General features: G+C 43.4%; 1 protein-coding gene across 2 annotated transcripts in view; it reads right to left on the reverse strand.

Annotated features, from left to right (window-relative positions):
• The window catches only part of HSPH1 (heat shock protein family H (Hsp110) member 1), a 32,096-nt gene extending 22,836 nt beyond the window's left edge, over nucleotides 1-9,260 (reverse strand). Inside the window, exons 1-3 of one of the 2 annotated variants that reach the window (XM_037891981.2) lie at nucleotides 8,838-9,260; nucleotides 7,087-7,144; nucleotides 3,928-4,068 (exon numbers count right to left, since the gene is read on the reverse strand). In XM_037891981.2, the coding sequence (XP_037747909.2) occupies nucleotides 3,928-4,068; nucleotides 7,087-7,144; nucleotides 8,838-9,235 (597 nt within the window). In that variant the 5' untranslated portion in view covers nucleotides 9,236-9,260. The remainder of the gene's footprint in view (nucleotides 1-3,927; nucleotides 4,069-7,086; nucleotides 7,145-8,837) is intronic. The other variant, XM_037891987.2, reaches the window with a different exon arrangement.
• Nucleotides 9,261-20,065: the final 10,805 nt, after the last annotated feature.

The following is a 20,065-nucleotide window of genomic DNA, read 5'->3' on the forward strand; positions in this document are numbered from 1 at the left end:
AGATGATGATGATGAGGTTGTAGATAGCTCACAGCAAGCAAGTGGAGAAACCGGTTTTCCCGACAGCCAGGAACTGTTTCTCACCTGGGACCTGGAGCCAGTACCCCCCGAGCCCACCAGGCGGAGAAGGGAGCTCTGGTGAGTGTACCTTTTTAAACAGTATACATGGTTTAAAAGCAAGTGTGTTTAATGATTAATTTGCCCTGGCATTCGCGGCCAGTACAGCTACTGGAAAAGTCTGTTAACGTGTCTGGGGATGGAGCAGAAATCCTCCACGGACATCTCCATAAAGCTCTCCTGGATGTACTCCCAAAGCCTTTGCAAAAGGTTTCTGGGGAGGGAAGCCTTATTCCGTCCACCGTGGTAGGACACTTTACCACTCCAGGCCAGTAGCACGTACTCGGGAATCATTGCTGGCGTTCAAACATCATCCGTTCTTTCTCTCTCTGTGTTTCCTCAGGAGAGTGATATCATTCATGGTCACCTGGTTGAAACAGGGTGCTTTTCTTAAGGGGACATTCAGAGGTGCCCGTTCCTGCTGGGCTGTTTGCCTGTGGCTGAACAGAAATGTTCCCCGCTGTTAGCCACGGGGAGGGGCTAGCCACGTGGGGGGAGGCAAAATGTGATCTTGTAATGAAAGCACATGTGCTATGTATGTAATGTTAACAGCAAGGTTTACCGTGAAAGAGTGTACCCACTGTTCTATAAAATGGGTCTTCTTAAATACCACTGTCCCTTTTTTTCTCTCCACCAGCTGCATGTGTTTCAAGGATCACAGGATCTTCTCCTTCCCAGAGGCTAGTGAAGATTAGCAGGTGAAAAAAAAGCACTCACAATGAAATGTTCTCAGAGCTCATGCTGTCCTCCTACACTGACAGAGCACAGACGAATGCGTGGAGGCAGACGACGTCAGAGTGCAGGAAAGCACAAAATGACCGGGAGGAGAGGTGGCGGGCTGAAGAGAGGGCTGAAGCTGAAAGGTGGTGGCAGCGTGATAAGAGGGAGGAGCAAATGAATACAAAACAAATCCGGTGTATTTCTTGTTTTGATCCACTCCATCTATCTTTTACATCTTTGGCTGGCAGCAGACGGTACAGTAGGACTGCTAGCCATCCTCATCTCCTGGCTGCTCGGCAGAAGATGGTGCAATAGGACTGCTGGCAGGACTAAAGAGAATGACCTGGTCGAGTCATCCCTATTTTAGTCCCTGCGCCCATGTCTGCCCAGGCACTCCTGACCCACCTTACCGAGGCGGCCAGGAGCACCTCGGACATGATGACGATGGCTATCAGGCCTATTGCACCGTCTGCTGCCATAAGGCAATAGGTTGCTGCTGTGTAGCAATGCAGTATCGCGTCTGCCAGCACCCAGGAGATGTACGATGACAGTGAGCTGAGTGGCCTCCATGCTTGCCGTGGTGTGGCGTCTGCACAGGTAACTCAGGAAAAAAGGCATGAAACAATTGTCTGCCGTTGTTTTCACAAAGAGAGGGAGGGCCTGACGACATGTACCCAGAACCGCCTGCGACCATGTTTTTGCCCCATTAGGCATTGGGATCTCAACCCAGAATTCCAATGGGTGGCGCAGACTGCGGGAACTGTGGGATAGCAATCCACAGTGCAACGCTCCGGAAGTCGACGCTAGCCTCGGTACCGTGGAAGTACTCCGCTGAGTTAATGCACTTAGAGCATTTTGTGTGGGGACACACACAATCGACTATATAAAAACCATTTCTAAAAACCGACTTCTATAAATTCAACCTAATTTCGTAGTGTAGACATACCCTCAGTGTCATTGATGAATGAATTCCCCTGGATAAAGTCACTGCCAGATGACTTACAACTTACACCATTATCTGAATTGCTGTAAGCGTCAATTAATAAGGCTAGCACACAGTAATGAATCACTATGCCAATAAGTTAAAAGTGGCCAGCAACTTTTAAATTGCTCACCACTGCAGAAGAGGTAAGTAATTATCTACCACAAAACATTCAGTTAGGAAGAGTTCTTCTCAGCAGTATTAAAAACATTTACTTAAGAGCTTCTAAACTATTTCATAAAAGAGTTTCCCAAAAGATCACTATGCTCAAAACCTAAGATTTGTGTTGTGTGTCTTGGTAGCCAAAACAGCCTGCACTTCAATAGTTCAAGTTATATCCAAGAATCAAATAATATAAACAAGCTTAAAAGACAAAGTTAAACAAGCCTTTACTCTCATATTGCTTCCTTCCTATAGGCATCTTTGCAAACTAAAATGGCTGGGAAGGGAAAAGAAGTACCACTGTAAAATCAGTTTTAAATTACCTCTGTATATCCCTTCTTTTGTGTATTCACCTTTTTGTCACCTATTTTATAGTATAAAAAAGGTGTAAAGCAGAATGCTTTGCAAGAGATCCTCTTGTGGACTCCAGACATGGCAATCCCCTACTGCTTTGTTCTTAAAACATTTTTCTCCATGGACAAGAAAAAGCTCCACACAGATTGAGAAAAAATTGACAGTGACCATCACAGTACTCTCTCTCTTAATACCAAATTTATCTAACTCGTATATGTGTTAAAGAAAGCTACTTAAACTCGCTCCCATTAAAGAGACACCACACAAAGTATCTACCATTGTTACAACTCACAGTTCAGGTAACTATGGATGGATGAAGAAAAAGTCTCTTTGCAGTTTATTTTGTGCATTGCCCACGTTTGTGCGGATCTTTCACAGAGCACTGAGGGAGAGGGTTTTTTTTGGGGAGGGGGTGCGGGGGGGTATTAAAGAAACGGAATTGTGACTACAAAAAAATCACACTAATTGGTTGTGGAATCTATGGGGCAGGTTTAGTAAGTGAATCTATTTTTAGTTCTTTTAAAAACTGACTAGATTTCAGATTGAAACCATGGGATACTGTTTCGATCCTCCCATGTACCAGCAAAAAAGTCCAATCTAGAGGTAGATAAGGACTACTTGTATGTATGCATGCTTCGTGTAGTTTAATTATATGATCACATACCCTATCAACTATATCACTTTTTTCTTATAGCCTTAGATACACATAACACATTGAAACATTCTCATTGGCATAATGGCCACTGTATTTACCTGACAAGCTTCTTCTATGCTAAGTTATCGTCTCTAGGTCTCACTATTACTTTGTTAGTTAGACCTGGTGCACGCTTCAAAGTTTTGCCGGCACACCTATGTCAGTTAGAAGTGTGGGGAATAAAATATAATAAAAACCCCTAGCTGACATAGCTCTGCTGGCAAAAGTCCACATGAGGATAGTCATACCAATAAAATGGTCCTTTTGCCAAAATAGCTTATTTTATTTGGGGCATGGTGTATGCTATACAAGAAAAATAAATCTTTTGCCAGTGTTGCATCTCCACAAGGAGGGTTGGGAGGCATAGCTATAGCATCCTTTCTAGTGGAGACAAGGTTCTAGTCTGCAACAGATGTTGCAGGAACAGTTTGTGTACATTTACTGCAAATGTCCTTAGGGTCTCTGTCAAGTAATAGTAGAGGTTCTAACAAAGTATATAGCATTAACTTGTATTGAGAAACAGTACGCCACCATGTAATCAGATTATCACAGTGCACAGGCACAGGGGGAATTAAGAACACCATTTCCCTGACTTCAGTAAAAAATTATATAATCCTATAATTATCTTAATAGTTTTTCCTGCCAGAATGTGTAGACTGTGCTCACAATTGCCACCAGGGAAGCTCTTGTTTGAGAAAGTATTTATAACGAAAACTTGACTCCACTCTGGAGTAAAAAAGGCTATTCAGTTCAAAAGCCCTTCTGGTACAGAGTAAAGAACAGCTTTTATGGGAATTAATCATGAAAATAAGGGATTTTAATTAAGTGCTAGAAAACAAAACCTTTCCAACACAGCTATAGAAACTAGAAAGCTAGACTGAAAATATGACACCCTTACCTTTATTCCAACACCGCCATTTTTCATTGGAACCAAATCATAACTCAAGCTTTCTTTCTCCTTCTGAATAAAAGGATCATTAAATGCACGGCCATGGAACCTCTTGAAGTTAGATACTGTGTTGTTAGCATGAGTAATTTGCTGCAAGAAAGAAAAAGAAGGTATCCTGAATGCAACACTTAGCCTGCATGTTAGTAAAAGAATGGCAGTGTCAGATTGCTAGCCTCTGTTCCTAAACCAGACACTTGACATCTGACCTCTTTTCTCTAATATTAAATGATGTAGTACTCTAGTTTTATACAGAAATATACGGGTATAAGAGGTGAATGAGCATTGCATTACAGTGTTTACAGTTTAAAGTCTCAAGCTGTTACAATACAGAAAGTCTACACTCAGTCTATGTAACAGTTTAATTTTAACAAGAGCAATAAAAAAAGCCTTTTGTTCTCTACCATCTACTGATGACTTATAGTACCCAGCAAATACCAACAAAACTTCAAAAACAGACTCCAACGGAGAACTGGAATTAATTTGCAAACTGGACACCATTAACTTAGGCTTGAATAAAGACTGGGAGTGGATGTGTCATTACACAAAGTAAAACTATTTCCCCATGTTTATTTTTCCCCCCTACTGTTCCTCACACGTTCTTGTCAACTGCTGGAAATGGCCCACCTTGATTATCACTACAAAAGGTTTTTTTCCTCTCCTGCTGGTAATAGCTCACCTTACCCGATTACTCTCGTTACAGTGTGTATGGTAACACCCATTGTTTCATGTTCTCTGTGTATATAAAATCTCCCCACTGTATTTTCCACCGCATGCATCTGATGAAGTGAGCTGTAGCTCACAAAAGCTTATGCTCACATAAATTTGCTAGTCTCTAAGGTGCCACAAGTACTCTTCTTTTTGCGGATACGGACTAACACAGCTGCTACTCTGAAACAAATCTAAAGGTAGTAAGTCAAGGGATCAACATATTGATGGAGACTTGTTTTGTTCGGTCACCCCAGCACAGACGAAAACAAGGGCCTTGGTAGCGTAAAACTAACTATAACAAACCTCCCGAGGAAGGGTACTTGACATCTACTTATAGATACTTAACCCATAGCTCTATGGTCATTCAAGTTGGAAGCACTTAAACAGCAAAAGTAACTTAGTATGCAATAGGCAACAAAGCAAAAAACTTTAGTGGCTTTTAATGAACTGATTTAGAGTTATCTTGATTTTAAAAAAAAATTGTTAATTTTCAGGTTAACTGTATGTACAATCTGAAGACACTTTTTTAAAGTAATCACATGCCATTAATACTGTAGGATATTTGAGAATATTCCTGCTGTCTTGGCCACAGTTAAACAGCAGCAAGCCAGTTAGCATGCCACACTTAACCAGCGCTACTACAACATGGTATTCTTCTGAAAATTCAGCAGAACATACAGCAAGTAACAGTGAAAGACCAGAATGAAGTAATTAACTATTCCCAAATCTGTCTAGCATTTCATTGAAGATGCACAAAAACTGAAATTTAAGTTGCTGTTAAATAGAAAACCATGTCAAAGTTAAATTAAGATGATTACTTGTTAAAAACCCAAAACAATTCAGGTGTGTAGTTCTTCTGCTTGAAGAAATGACTGTTACACTCCCTTGTTAGTGAAAATGCAATGCCCAGATTGTCATGGGCCAAGAAGTGCCCATGCTTGCATGGGCAACAATGACCTAAAATTCCACTGTTGTCAGGAAAAGAGACTGTTCACTACTAAGATGTACTTGTATTTTGAAATCCTCAAATCACCCCAAATTTTTAAGTGTTTGTCAAATGGAAAAAATTGGTTCATTTTGTTTTCAAACTGTTAAAACAAAAAAGCATGAAAAATTGAATACATAGTACCCTTTTGAAGTTATTCCAAAAGCAATTGAAGCCACAAACTGTCCAAGAACAAAAGTCTGTTGTGAATGCATGTTCTCAGATGTAGGTTGAGAGAGAAACTGCTTTGCTTTCAATTTAGCTAAAGCTGCTGGACAGCTTTTAATTGAATGATCTCTTAGTAACACTCCCCACATCAGTCTCTTGAGAATCCAGATAGAAGCCATTTATGTAAGACAACAAATGCTCTGAAGACACCTTTACTTTTTCTCACTACTTTATTGAATTATGTTAACATCTGAATCAGTGACATGGAAATATAGTCTAAAGAAATAAAAATAAAAGTAGTGGTATGAAAGTCCTGATCAAAAAGATCAAAGTTAAATCTCTAGTGAAATATTTGTTCCACAATGTTTTATGTGGCTATTTGTTTTAATTAAATACATTTCCATTCCTAGGAATGAATGAAAAACTGCAAAACTCACTATGCAAATCACTTTGTTAGCTTCTGTCTTTGAATCCTGTACTTGCAAACGTATGTGTGAGTAGCTTAGGAAAGAGGTTATGATCACTCGTATATTTTCAATCACATCTCCCTGTTTGTTCATAGCTAAATGGAAGACTTTCACAGTTGATGCTCTCTCTCTCCATGGAAACCTGCCACAGCATCTTTTCCCCTTGACAGATATGAATAGGCCAGTAGACAAAGCATGCTTGGTCTGCACCTGCAGTACACTAATCTTATTTAGATATAATCAGCCCAAAACATGGCTTTTAGAAGTTGATATCTGAAGTTTTAAACATTGTACATGGTTATTTTAAAAAACGTATTAATGTTTTAGCACTTTTTAAAAAATATATTACTGCAGTGAATAAGACAAAATATTTAACACTTTCTCCTTTTAGAGTAGTTCATTCAAGCAAAGGCCAAAGCTCTTAGTTCATATTTCAGTTTAAGGACACATTCTACATAATTTGTGAAGATGCATTTCTAATGCAAAGAAATTTCTTAAGTAAGCGTGTGTTCTGGTGATTTTATTTTTAAAATTATCAAATAAGGCAGGCATCTAACTAGAAATTATTAACCCAGCAGACAGACCTAGAGTTCTAGCAATGGCATCCTCAGCAGCAAACCTGGAGAGGAGACTGTCGGCATAATGCAGTTCTCTGATTCTGAAATGTTACCTGACAATTAAGATCACAGAATTTTATCTAGCTGCAATCAGCTATCTGGAACATATTTATGTTATTAATTTTACTAGTAGTTGGATTCTCTTTCATAGAAGATAACCTACCTGGTTTTTAGCTGAAACACCAATAGCTCTGTTTTTGGATCCAAATGATACAACTGATCTGAAAAGAGAGAGAGAGGCTTGTTAACTAAGTATTTTATTTTATTGCAAGCAGAATTTGAGAGTTTGAGCAAGTTAAACTGCTACTCTTGTGGCTTATGCTAATACACGGCATTTAAAAAAACTGATCAGCAATCTCTCACTCTGAGCCACATACTTTTCTCTATTATATATTGCATGTTTTTATTTTCATGCACAGAAAGTCTCAGCTCCAAAGCATGTTTTGTAAAATTACAACACGTGCGTTGGAGTTGAAACGTTCTGTACTTAGTCTCAGCCCAAGTGTAAATTGTTCTGTACAATTTCAAGAACAAACTTCAACCAAGTTATCTGCATGAAAAGAAACAGATGTTTGTGTCACCATTTTTTTTAAATGGTAATTTTTTTTTGGTATGACTAACCTATGAATAGCTGAACTTCTGAGTTCACATGTAGCACTAAGTAATTGTTTCAATGTGGGTTAGAATTTTCTCCAGTGTAAAGCTGAGCAATTACAAAATAAATTTCTGTACAATAAAGCTTTAAGTTGTTTAACAGCCTGCTGTACTAAGAGCTTGAACAAGAGAGACTGCATATCTTCAGTTCCATAGCTTAAGTTTCTTTATGCCCTTTTAACAAAAAATTAAAGCCCAAAGACTATATTAAAGCAAGGCTGCAAATTAAACCACACATCAGGAAATTTATAATTCTGATTCAAACATGACTTCTCCCAAAATGCACCTAAGAGCCTTCCTGGTTACAAAAGCTACTACCAAAGCATATGCATAAATATATTTGCAGTGTGAGAGAGTTAACACTCAGTGAGAATCTTTTCTAATCCTTCAGTGTGGTTAAACATACAAACATTGCATGAGAAGTATTTTAATTTAGCTATAAATTACATTCTCAGTGTGTACGCCCAAATCTGTCAAATGTTAGTGCATCTGCTTTGCTGTGGGAACACTCTCCCCCCGCGAAGTTGTCTATTTCATTTCCGATCACAATACAGCATTACTCTTCAGATTTTAAATAGGAAACCTCCGAAGATTACAGAGCTGTGCACGTTACATGCAGCTGTTTATATTCCCCGGTGCTTCTCCAGCAGCCGCTTTCCGATTCCTGCTGCTCCAAGTGCCCGCTCCCGGCGCGTCCATGTCACGATCCACCCGCGCCCCGTCTCCCGGGACTGGAAGGCTGCGCGCTTCAGGGCAGCTTTACTCAGAGGGCGCGGACCCCACCGCGGGGAGGCAGGCGGGTACCCAGCCCCCTGCAAGTCCCCGCTGCCGGGGCTCCGTCCCTCCCCTCACGCCAGGCGGCGGCGGGGCTCTGGCAGGCGCGCGGGACTGAGGAGGCGCGGGAGTAACGCGGCCGCGCGGGGTGGGGGGAAGCAGGCGGCTGCTCTGGGAGCTTCCAGCAAGTTCCGACTCGCGGCGCAGCGAGCGCGCCCCCCCCGCCCCCAGCGGCACGAGCCGCTTCAGCATCACCGCCCCGGCCGCAGCGTTCACTCTCCCCCGCTCCCGGGCCACACTGGGGCCGGGGATGCTGCCCCGGCCCCGCGATACCCCGCCCGGCTCCCGCTGCAGCCCAGCCGCCCGGCGCCCCGCACGCGGCGCGGGAAGGGCCCATAGCCCCCGCTCCGGGCGGGACAGCCCGACTCCCCTCGGGGCCCCGGCAGGCCCCCACCCCAGGCTCGGCCGAGCAGCCCCCGCACTCACGGGGTGCATCTGTCGCTGAACTCGTTGGCGACGGTCTCGATGCCCCCGGCCCGGGCCACCGCGATGTAACAGCTCTGCGAGCCCAGGTCGAACCCCACCACGGCCATGGTCCCGCCGGCAGGGGCAGCCCCCGTCCCGCCCGCGCGAGCCTCTCCCTGGACGGCTCCGCCGCAGAGCGCTGGCTCCGGCGCTGTGTTGCTGCCTCTGGCCGCGGGAAGGGAGGGGGGGGGAGGTAGCTGGCGCCGCCGCTTTAAATATGACAGCGGGAGAAATTTCCAGAAACTGCGGCAGCGCCTTGCCGGCTCCACGTGCGGCTTCCGCTTCCGCTTTCTCCAGCTTTCTCGAACAATGCTAACCAATGGCGGGCGGAGGAACGCAGTGACGTCTTTCGTTCTCATGACGACCTGGGACGCCGCGCATTCTACGCCGGCGGCGGCTGTCAGACTGGGAGGAAGCCAGCTGGACAGGAGGGGGTGGGGCCTGGAGGCTGGTAATACGGCTTGTGAGGGGCGGGCGTGTCCTCGGATGCCCGCTTCACGGCGCTCCCGGCTATGGGCTCCTGGCGCCAGTGCGGCCCCCGTAGCTGGGCTCAGGATACCGCGTCTGCCGGATCCCTGGGTCCGGCTCGGCCTGTGTCTGCTGCACCACTCCCCGTCCCGCGCGCCCTGCCCCCAGCCTCCCCCGCTCCTGCCGCTCTCGCTTGGCGGCCTGTCCCTGCCTCTGCCCCCACCGCGCCGGGCCCCCGGGACACGCTTTATCCGGACTAGCGCGGGGTGGCGAACGGACGGGGCGGGCTCGTGACTGGTGCTCGTGTGGCCATGGAGGGTTGTGCCGGGAAGGGGAAGTCTCAGGAGGGTGAAACTGGCAGCCAGGACTACAGGGTAGTTAGGGCTTGGCGGGCCTCGTCGCTGTTCCCGATGGCTACTGCGGAGTAAGCAGTCCGGAACTCCCACTGCCGTGTGGACGCTCCTGTTCTAGACTAGCCAGCTAGACAAGCTCTTTGAGAGGCGCGGGCGGGGAGCAGACACCGCAGGAGATGGGCTGGCGCAGTGGGAGGCACAAGTAGCCTGGCCAAGAATTCTCTTTTAAGACCCCCCCACAAACTCCACTCCACTCCCCTCCGCTTGCCAGATTCCTGGGTGCCCCTTTATAGAATGAGGACCAGGCATGACTTATAGCCATTTGGGTATTAGGCTTGCTGTAAATTAATAAAAATTTAAAGATTTAGGCTCTGATCATGAAGACATTAGGACCCTAAATACCTTTGGGATCTGGGCCTTACTGATTTAATTCCTCATTTTACTTTTTCTCCCCGCTTTTCATTTTTCCTTTGTCTTCTGCTGTATTTTGCTGAATCCTTTCTTTTGTTTTTTAAGGATAGATTTATACTGCATGGTTTGCCTATGTCAGTATTATTCTCAGCAGTGTTAATTGTTCTCTGTCTGTCCTTGCTCATCTACATTTATTTCTGTATTGGGTCCTTGTTTTTCTTTTTCATGTTGTCAGTTTCTTCCCAAAGAAAGAATGATTTCCATGATTTCCATCCCCAAAGTAACTTTTTTAATTTTCCATTTTTTCCTCCTGCAATCCCAACTATTTCTTTCTCCTCAAAGGATAGGGTCAGGTTATTTCCATCCCAATTAAAAGGGGCAGTGGGAATAAATTGGGCGTGTGTGAGGGTTGAGATAGAAGCATGTGTGAGGGTTGATATTGCTGGTAGAGATGGCATAGCAGTTTGCTCCCAAGGGAGAGGATGCTTTGGTGCTAGAGAGGTTGGGGAAGAACTTTGTCTCGGAAATGTGAGTGAGGCATGATTTTCTTCTCTCCCCACAACCCAAGTCACAAGAGAAGAAGGTCTGTCTGAGTTGGATATGAGGAAGAGCTGGTATGTTTGCCGTTCTAGAGGAGTTGCAGAGTAACTGGGCTATGCAGTAGAGGGAAGGTGAGATCATCTGTTCCTGATTCTCACCTCTTTAATTCCCAACTACTTTCCAGCTGCTCTTGCAAAAGTGAAAGTATTATCAAATTTCAGTTTAAAAAGACAGATCCACAAAGGTGTCCCTGTGCCTCCCAGACCTTTTCATTTAAACTATTTTTCTTGAAAATTTTACTCAATCTCAGATAGTTCAGAAATGTTGGTTTTAAGAGGAAAAAGAATGCTGTCATTGCTGAGACACAAAACATACATCCTAAAATAATGCTCAAATTAGATCAATAAATCTTAGGCCTTATAATTAATATCAAGCACTTCAGACATTGAGAGATCTAGTAACAAGAAAGGCAAAGATAACTGATAATAAAATATGAATTCAAGATGGCTAAATAAAAAGTAAGTGCACCCATGCCTAATTCCAATTTAGGAAATCTGAATGAAAAAAGTATTTCCCATCATATTTTATCAAAAGTAACTATGGATTAAGTTAGAAGGAGAAGTTCTACATTTCCTGATTTGGGCAGTTGTCTTTATCATTTCCAGACACTACCCAAGTAATTCTGGATAAAATCCTTACCACCTGTCAAACTAAGATTGAAATTATGATTCTGATCCTGCATCAACCTGGACCTCAGTAGCTGTTCTGCGTCTCACTGAAATCAATGGGCTAGTGCAAGCATCTGCACTATCCTGTCCTGATGGATGATTGGGGCCTTATGTGGAATGGAAAACCTCAGAGTTAAAAATATCCTTAAATCTAGAGACAAAGGTGGACTAATTATTCTTAGTCTGCAGTTCTATTAGGTGGCAAAATTAAGAACAACAGTAGATTCAACTAAGCAAGCACATGATACATCCATAAAACATAGGTTAAAATGGAACGTGTATTTTCCACATTTCCCTTTTGGGGGTTTAATTTTAATTCCTTAAAACGAAATTGGCCACGACTCTATATGAATGTTGCTTTATGATTTTAGCTAGATGATATGCATTATCTTGGTGTCTCCAGAATTGTTTATTAAGCATACTTTGGATTAAAAACAAACAACAACAAAAAACCTGCTGAACCAATATTACAAAAAAAGGAATTTGGTGACTGTTTTCACAAGTAAAACATTAAATTATTATGTATTGTTTGGGAGCATTCAGACAGTTGTGTGACAGACTAACAGTATTCTGCAATATCCTGAACAAAACTTATGGAATTAAGAAAATTTTTATTGAATTAAGTTAAACCATTATTAATTAGATTTAATACCTTTGGGGTCCATTGTATTAAAATGTGTATGTGTTATTGTGGATTTGTATTAGGGTTTCCAGGTGTCTGGTTTTTGACCAGAACGCCCAATCAAAAAGGGACCCTGGTGGCTCCAGTCAGCACCACTGACTGGGCCATTAAAAGTCCGGTTGGTGCAGGGCTGGCAGGCTCCCTACCCGGCTCTGCACTGCTCCCCGGAAGCGGTGACATGCTCCTCAGCTCCTAGGCGGAGGGGTGGTCACGAGGCCTCCATGCGTTACCATGCCCCAAGCACCAGCTCCGCAGCTCCCATTGGCTGGGAACTGCAACCAGTGGGAGCTGCGGGGGCGGCACCTGCAGGCGGAGGCAGCGCGCAGAGCCGCCTGTCCATGCCTCCACCTAGGAGCCGAGCAATATGTCGCCACTTGCGGGGAGCCACCCAAGGTGAGCACTGCCCAAAGCCCACACCCCCTCCTGCACCCCAGCCCTGAGCCCCCTCCCTCACCCTAACTCCCTCACGGAAACCACACCCCCTCCCACACCCCAGACCCCAGCCCCCACCCACACTCTGAAACTCTTGGCCCTAGCCTGGAACCCCTTCCTGCACCCAAAACCCCTCATTCCCAGCCCAGAGCCCGTACCCCTGGCCTCAGCCCGGAGTCCCTGCCCCCCTCACACACTCTGAACCCCTCGGCAACACCCCCCCAGCTCAGAGCCCCCTCCTGCACCCCAAACCCCTCAATCTCGGCCCCAGCCCAGAGCCCCCTCCCCCAGCCAGAGCCCTCACCCCCCCTGCCCCAGCCTGGTGAAAATGAGTGAGTGAGTGAGGGTGGGGGAGAGCGAGCGACAGAGGGAGGGGGATGGAGTGAGTGGGGGCAGGACCTCACAGAAGAGGCAGGGTGTTCAGTTTTGTGCAGTTAGAAAGCTGGCAACCCTAACTTGTATGTAACTCCGCTAGAAGGAGGAGGGTGCTAATGTAATTCCTCTGTTATCAGTCATCCCCTGGAGAGGTGTGCGTATACTATTTCAAACTGGATTCTTCAGGGGTCAACAGAGAAAGAAAAGATTTTTGGATAAATAGCTTGGTTTTAAACAGGCTCTGGGCCTTTTAGCTGATCCAACAAATGGACAAGACCCCTGGTCCAGTGAGGGCCGCAACCCTTATGAAAGGCTTGGAAGGACTGGACCTCTGAGGCCCCATAAGACTGTGCTTCTTCTAAGCTGAAGCTGTGATGAATTGAAACCACAAGGAAATTCCTGGGGTGGGGTATTGAAGGACTGCTCCTCCCAGAGACCATGCTAGGGCTGAGGTGATCTCTGGTAAGCTTATTAGCGTGCATGTAGGTTCTTTTATTGTTTTTATATATGTTCTCTCTGTAATGATTTTTTATTTTAAGAATAAAATAGGCTTACTTAGAATGCACTGTGTGTTAACTTACATCTGTGGGTAGTCACACTGTTAACTGTCTCTGCAGAGAAAGCAAGCAGGTATGCTTGGGCTGCCTCTCTCTGGAGAATTACACTGAAGACAGGGAACTGTGCAGCCTGGAAAAACCTGGGTCAGGAGAGAATGAGGTGCAGGTCTCCAGCCAAGAAGGGCAATGGTTGGGGAACTAGAAGCCTAGGAGTTGGTGTCCTAACTGGACCACTGAGCAGAAGTACAGGTGCAGTTACCCTGAACTTGATAAGCTGTCCAGTGTTAGTGGAAATGTTCATGAATCCCAACAGTTTCATGAATTATAGCTAAGGCTACGTTTATGTCATGGAGGTCATGGAAGTCACGGAATCCCTGACTTCCAGAGACCCCCCGTGATGTTTTCTGCTTCAGCCGCAGGGGCTGTGGGACTCTGGAGCTGGCAGCCAGCAGGGCCCTGGCAGGGTTCCAGCAACAGACAACAGCAGTGACAAGTGGCAGGGGGCCCCCTGCAAAGTTCCAACGACAGGTGACAGACTCCTGAGGGAGTCCTCCTCGTGGTTCCGGTGACAGGCGACAGCCTTGCAGGGGAGGGAGAGATTGGGCAGAGGTGAAAGTAAGCCGGTACGCCCCGGTAAGGCGTACCGGTAAGAGGCGGTGCGCCGTACCGGGACCGGCTTTCCCAGACGGCAATTTAAAGCCCTGGGGTAGCGGCGGTGGAGCTGCGACGGATTTAAAGGGCCCCGGAGCTCCAGCTGCCGCTACTGCCCTGGCCCTTTAAATCCCCACCTGAGCCCTGCTGCCGAAGCCCTGGGGTAGCGGCGGCGGGGCTCTGGCGGGGATTTAAAGGGCCCCGGGCCCTGCTTCTTCCAGTTGAGGCCATGCCCCCTGCTCAGGACTCCGGCATACCGGTAAGTCCTCTAACTTACTTTCACCCCTGAGAGGGGGACACCTTGGGTAAGCGGCTGTGGATGTCCCGTTTTCTCTTTGGGAAATATGTTCACTCTGCAGCTCCCAGCCACCGTGGGTAGAGAGGGAGCCCCCCTGGAGCTTCCAGCTGCCGCAGGCAGAGGGGGAACCGCACAGCTCTCAGCCACTACGGTGGTGGGGGAAACCATGGAGCTGTGCAGCAAAAGTCACAGACAGGTCATGACTTCTGTGAATTTTTTTTTATTGCAGGTGACATGTCCATGACTTTTACTAAAAATAACCATGGCAAAATCTTAGCCTTATTTATAGCCTGATGAATGATTATCAATTTGAAATTTCCTACTTGAACTTTATTATTTGTCATTCTCAATATGTTAGTAGTAATCCATTTTTTCTCTTGTTTAAAAAATTGATAATACAATAAAGGTACAGAAACAATGTAATTTAGCTGACCAGTCACACACTACAAATTTCAAGTAGCAAACAATCAAGTTTGCAAGTAAAACACAGGCTGAAATTTGTTTGCATAAATGATGTGTGAATACCTTCAAATAATTAATACATTTATATAAATCAGGATTTGTTTGCAAAATAAAAAGGGCTACATTTACAATAAATATTCAGAACGAATAATTTGACCTGTTGTATTTATTAACTTAAATTAATTAAAATAGTTTCTCTCTCTAAATATACAAATTTCTGATAAATGAAAAAACAGATGAGGAACAAAAATAGAATTATATGTCAGCTTGGAAAAGAGAACTTGACATTTAACACTTGATCCGCAGCAATCAATCTGGCAAAGGGAAACCATTGATATGTACTCTTTCATATACAATAATAACACCACTCTTATTAATAAATCATTTTAAGATGGATAAAGTGATACCCAGAGAGCTAAAAGTAACTTGCCCAAAGTCACACACATGCTAGGAGCAGAGCCAGGAATAAAAACCAGGCCTCCTTAGTCTCCGGCTAGTGCTCAAGCGACTAAACCATATGGACTCCCTAGAATACTGTCTATTCCAGGCCCTCTTATAATTGCAATGTTTAACATTGGGAGGAGTGAGGAGGAGGCAGAGAGAATCCCACAGCTCATGGTACTGTTTGAAGAAACTAGTAAGCCTCTTTTTCTCTCTCCTCCCATTGAACTTGTGTGATTCATTATTATTCTCTAAAGTTTATTGTGTTGGTTAAGTTTAAAATTTTTTTGAAGAAAAGCTTTGTTTACTGAATATATTGAATGCCCACTGGACTTTTAACATGGGCTGAAGATTATTATATATTTCTTTAAATCAATAAACAAGTATTTTTGACCCAAAGTCACTTACAAGATGTGCATGAAATGTGAAGGCTACCTGTATTTTGAACATTGGTAAAATGTGTTGAAAGTCATAGTACCCAGAGTGGTGTGAGTATGAAGTGCAGTTTCCAAAGTCTGCCAAATCAAAACCAGTTTTAACCAGAAAAATCAAGAAATACTTTGATGAAGACTACTGCAGTGTCCAAATGCTGGTAAAAATAAAATAAGGGGATTTTTTCCATATTCAGAATGTGCTGAGCATTCACCCTCTGAAAATCAGTCCACCTTAGTGTCTCAATTTGGACACCCAAAAATTGAGGCACCCAGAATAACTAGTCACTTTTGGCCTAGATCTTTTTGCCTTGATTCTCCTAAACAGTGGGAGTATTCATTTTATATAGAACTAAGGCTGTAGTCTTATGTCCCTATGTAATCTTAGAAGGATTTTTTTCTGTTATGGAATTTAACAAGTCACAACATTTTGTATGAATTTTTATTACTGAGCCACTTGTATAATTTTACTAAAAATCCAAAATAGGAGGTAGCTTATATTGCTTCTCTCTCTACCACAATAGCAAACAAAAAAATGTATATGCTCTTTTGGACATTAGGCAGTACCATAACACCATATAAACCATGAGGTCACTGTTCTACTAGTCAAATCTATTGGCCTTTCTTATCTTTGCTACTATTCCTACTCCTGGGGGAATTCTGCACCAAAAAATTAAAAATTCTGCACACAATATTTGAAAATTCTGCAATATTCTGCATATTTTATTTGTCAAAATAACACAATATAATCATACCAGTTTCAATTATTTTTGGTCATTTATTTCAAAACATCTGTCAGCAAGTATGTCTGTAACAACACAGACCAACAAAAAAGATTCTAGTAATTTTTTTTATAAACAGATTCCTTACTAGGCATATTAATACAGAACTTTGTGTAATTCATTTAAATTACTATACAGAACTGTATTTCCTGCACCTGTCAGAAGCAGTGCAAAGGCTTGGGGGAGTCAGGGGTAACAGAAGAGCTGAGGGAGAGGGAAGGAGCCTGGGAGTGAACCTGGAGGGTGTTGGGTGTGAGGTTTTTGTTTGGGGGTGGGTGGGATTGTTAGGGTGTTGGGAAGCTTCCCCCATGCAGACCCTGGCTGACCCCAAGCCTCTTCCATTCAGTCAGGCACATCTGCCCCTGTCCCCGCACCCCCCATCCCTATGGGTCTCTGAAGGCCCCCTTCCCCATACCCAGGCTCAGCGCTGTCACCCCACTAGCTCCTGATCCCATGCGCTAGTCTGTTTCCCCACTAGCCATTCTGAACCTCAGTCTGTGACCGCCCCAGCAGCCCTGTGTGCCCCACTCCATCCTAACCTGGCTCTGCGGGCAGCGTGCTGTGATGAATTCTGCAGCACTGGGCATAGAATTTTTACTCCTGGGGGAATTCTGCGCGTTCATCTGTCTCACATAATTTTGTATTTTCCCTCATAAAAAACATTTTGCCTAAGAAGTGCTGCAGTTCTGCCCTTTGCCCACCAGAGGCTGCTGTGGCGCCAGAACAGCCAGCTGCCTTGATGCGCAGAATTCCCCCAGGAGTAAATTCAATAACGCAGGTCAGGAACGAGAAAGTTTTAGGTGCTTGTCTCTCTTTTTTTTTTTTAAAGCTTCCATCCCCCCTCCAAGAGACCAGCAATTGAGGGTTCTTAGTTTCATGGATTTGTTGTTAGATTATTCATAGAGTGGAGCAAGAAATCAACAAGACTGTTGACTGTGCAGTAAATAGGGTCTCTAAGGGCTTGTCTACCTTAGTGAAATTTGCACCAGCTACTCTGTGTAGCTATGCTGCACCAAAGTAAAGAAGGGCTTACGCCAGTGTGGTTTGCTCTGGTAATTTACTGGTTTAAATTGCACCATTGTAAGCCCTGCTTTACGCCAGTTACACCTATTCATATTAGAGATTTGCACTGATGTTTACACCAGTGCAAATTTTTGAAAAAAACCCTAAATGTAGACTACCTTTAGTGTTTATGGCTCAAGTGAGGCAAATACGTCATTTGGGTTGTATACAGATCCATTCTTTCAGAAGGTGTTTGAAATCACTGAGATAGTGATGCCCAAATATGTTCAAGTAGTAGATAGTCCTATGTATGTCAATGATTGAGTTCACTGATCTCAATGACTGCATTCTTAAACTGATTTACCAATTATGCAGTATTTGGCAGGAGCTCTTCATTTTGAGCTAACAGAATGAGTGAGTAAAAAGAATGGTGTTGTTTGGGGGTCTGTGACACTATTCCAACTAGAGAGAAGCCAAAGTTTTCAAAGTTTCTGAAACTTGGCTGAATTTTCTCATGGCAATATAATCTGTGGAAATTCTAGCTCAGTCTTGAGAAAGTATAGTGGATGGAGCGTGGCATTCTGATTAGAGCTGGATGAATAACAGTGATTTGTGATATTTTACATAGATAAATATGACAAGTTCGTTCTGTTGTTATTCAGGTTGTATTATTCATTGTTTGCAACTATTTGGATGACTATTGATGCAGAAAGTTTCACAAATTTTACCATGCATGTCTATTTGTCTGAAAATTTGTATCAGAAATGTGGTGTTCATTATTCTCCTGTTTAAAAAGCTTCAGCAGTTCAGAGTGGTAACAGAAACAATACCACATGACTTAACTAATATACAACCAGTAGTTGTTATAGTTTGTGAACCTCCCACATGTTAAAATTTACGTGAACAGTTCAATACTTATAAATAACAAATATATTCAGAGAAGTTAGAATCAGTTCACAAAATATTCACAGACAGAAGAATAGGCTAAATTAATTGGATTGTTTATTTGCAATGAATAATATGACCACTGTAAGCTTGATGTTTATTCTATATAGAAATTATTACTATGGAATACCATGAGTTCAGATTTCTGTTAAACTTCAGATATCTAGAGCCTTCCAGATAACCATAGAGTAGCATGCAGCCAAATGGAAGACATGGAAAACATACTCTGGAGGCTGGTAATATCCATATTGGGGCAAATAGTGATGAACAATCATTTGAAAATTTTATATTGATGAAACTGTTAGAAACTCAATATCATTTCCTCTCTTGCATGTATTTTGTCCAAAATAGGATCCCTGATCTGTATAAGCAAAATTATTGTCAAGTAATAATGATGCTGAAAACAAAAATCTATTATTTATTTAGAGAAGATCATTGCCTAGCCTTTTCTTGAGTTTTACAGTCCCCTAGGCCATCAGGAATGTCAAAAGATCACTGATTTTCCATTATGAGGATTTTGATACTAAGCACACAGGGATTTCCACATAATGTTTAGCTGCATATTTTATAGGAATGTGTGATGGGGTTAGGCTGCTCCTTAAAAGTAATAAGGCCTAGAGGTCAGCTCAATCCCATCCGGTTGTTGCATCCTTTTAAGAGTTGGGGAAGTTTGATATAGGAAAGGGTTTGGGATATAGAAGATATGGGTAGAGAGGAAATGGTCTTGGGGGTAAGTAGTACTTGGGACTAGAAATTGTTACTATTCCTTTAAGGTCCTGGCCCAGGACACTTGCAGAATGGCTTTCACCCAACCAATAGGGGATGTGCTGGGGAAGGGGTCAGGATATATGCTGCTTTTTCCCGCATAGTGAGGATATACACTGTAAGAGGAATGTCTGCCTGCTAAAGTCCTCACGTCTAACAGTGAAAGGGTTGATTTAGGGATTATTTTTCTTTTTTCTCAAGCATTAGATACTTGCTACTATCCCTACAGGTTATGTACATTTCAGAGTAGCTCCTTCCGCAATAATAGTTCTACATTCTGTATTTAAAAGGAGTCAGATGGCTGCCAGGCCCCACATTTACTCCTCAGCCCATGAAAATGTCACTTTTCTCTTTTTAAAATCTTCACCTAACAGAAAACAAACATCTATTTGTCCTCCAAAATAGGGCCCACAACAATTTGACAGTCCCAGCTCCTAGGCCAGGAGGAGACTTACAAACAACAAATAGTAGGCTTATTGAAGTCATAGATAAGTCTTTCATATACCTGTCATCATTCAATGCCTTCATTCTTCCTGCTAGCTCTGTTTTTTGTGAAGTAACTAGTGACTGAATATCATGACCATGGCCCTACCAAATTCATGGTCCATTTTCGTAAATATCACGGTCGTAGCATTTAAAAACTCTTGAATTTCACGGTTTCAGATATTTAAATCTTAAATTTCACGGTGTTGTAACAAAACATGAATATGTATTTAAAAATGGCAAAATATAAACATGTAAAGCCCTTAAGACTCAGCATTTCTCAAACTGCAGGACTCAACCCAAAAGGGGGTCGCAAGGCTATTTTAGGGGGTCACAGTATTGCCACCCTTTCTTCTGTGCTGCCTTCAGAGCTGGTGGCTGGA

This window comes from Chelonia mydas, chromosome 1 (genome assembly GCF_015237465.2).
Source record: "Chelonia mydas isolate rCheMyd1 chromosome 1, rCheMyd1.pri.v2, whole genome shotgun sequence".
Classification (NCBI taxonomy): Eukaryota; Metazoa; Chordata; order Testudines; family Cheloniidae; genus Chelonia; species Chelonia mydas.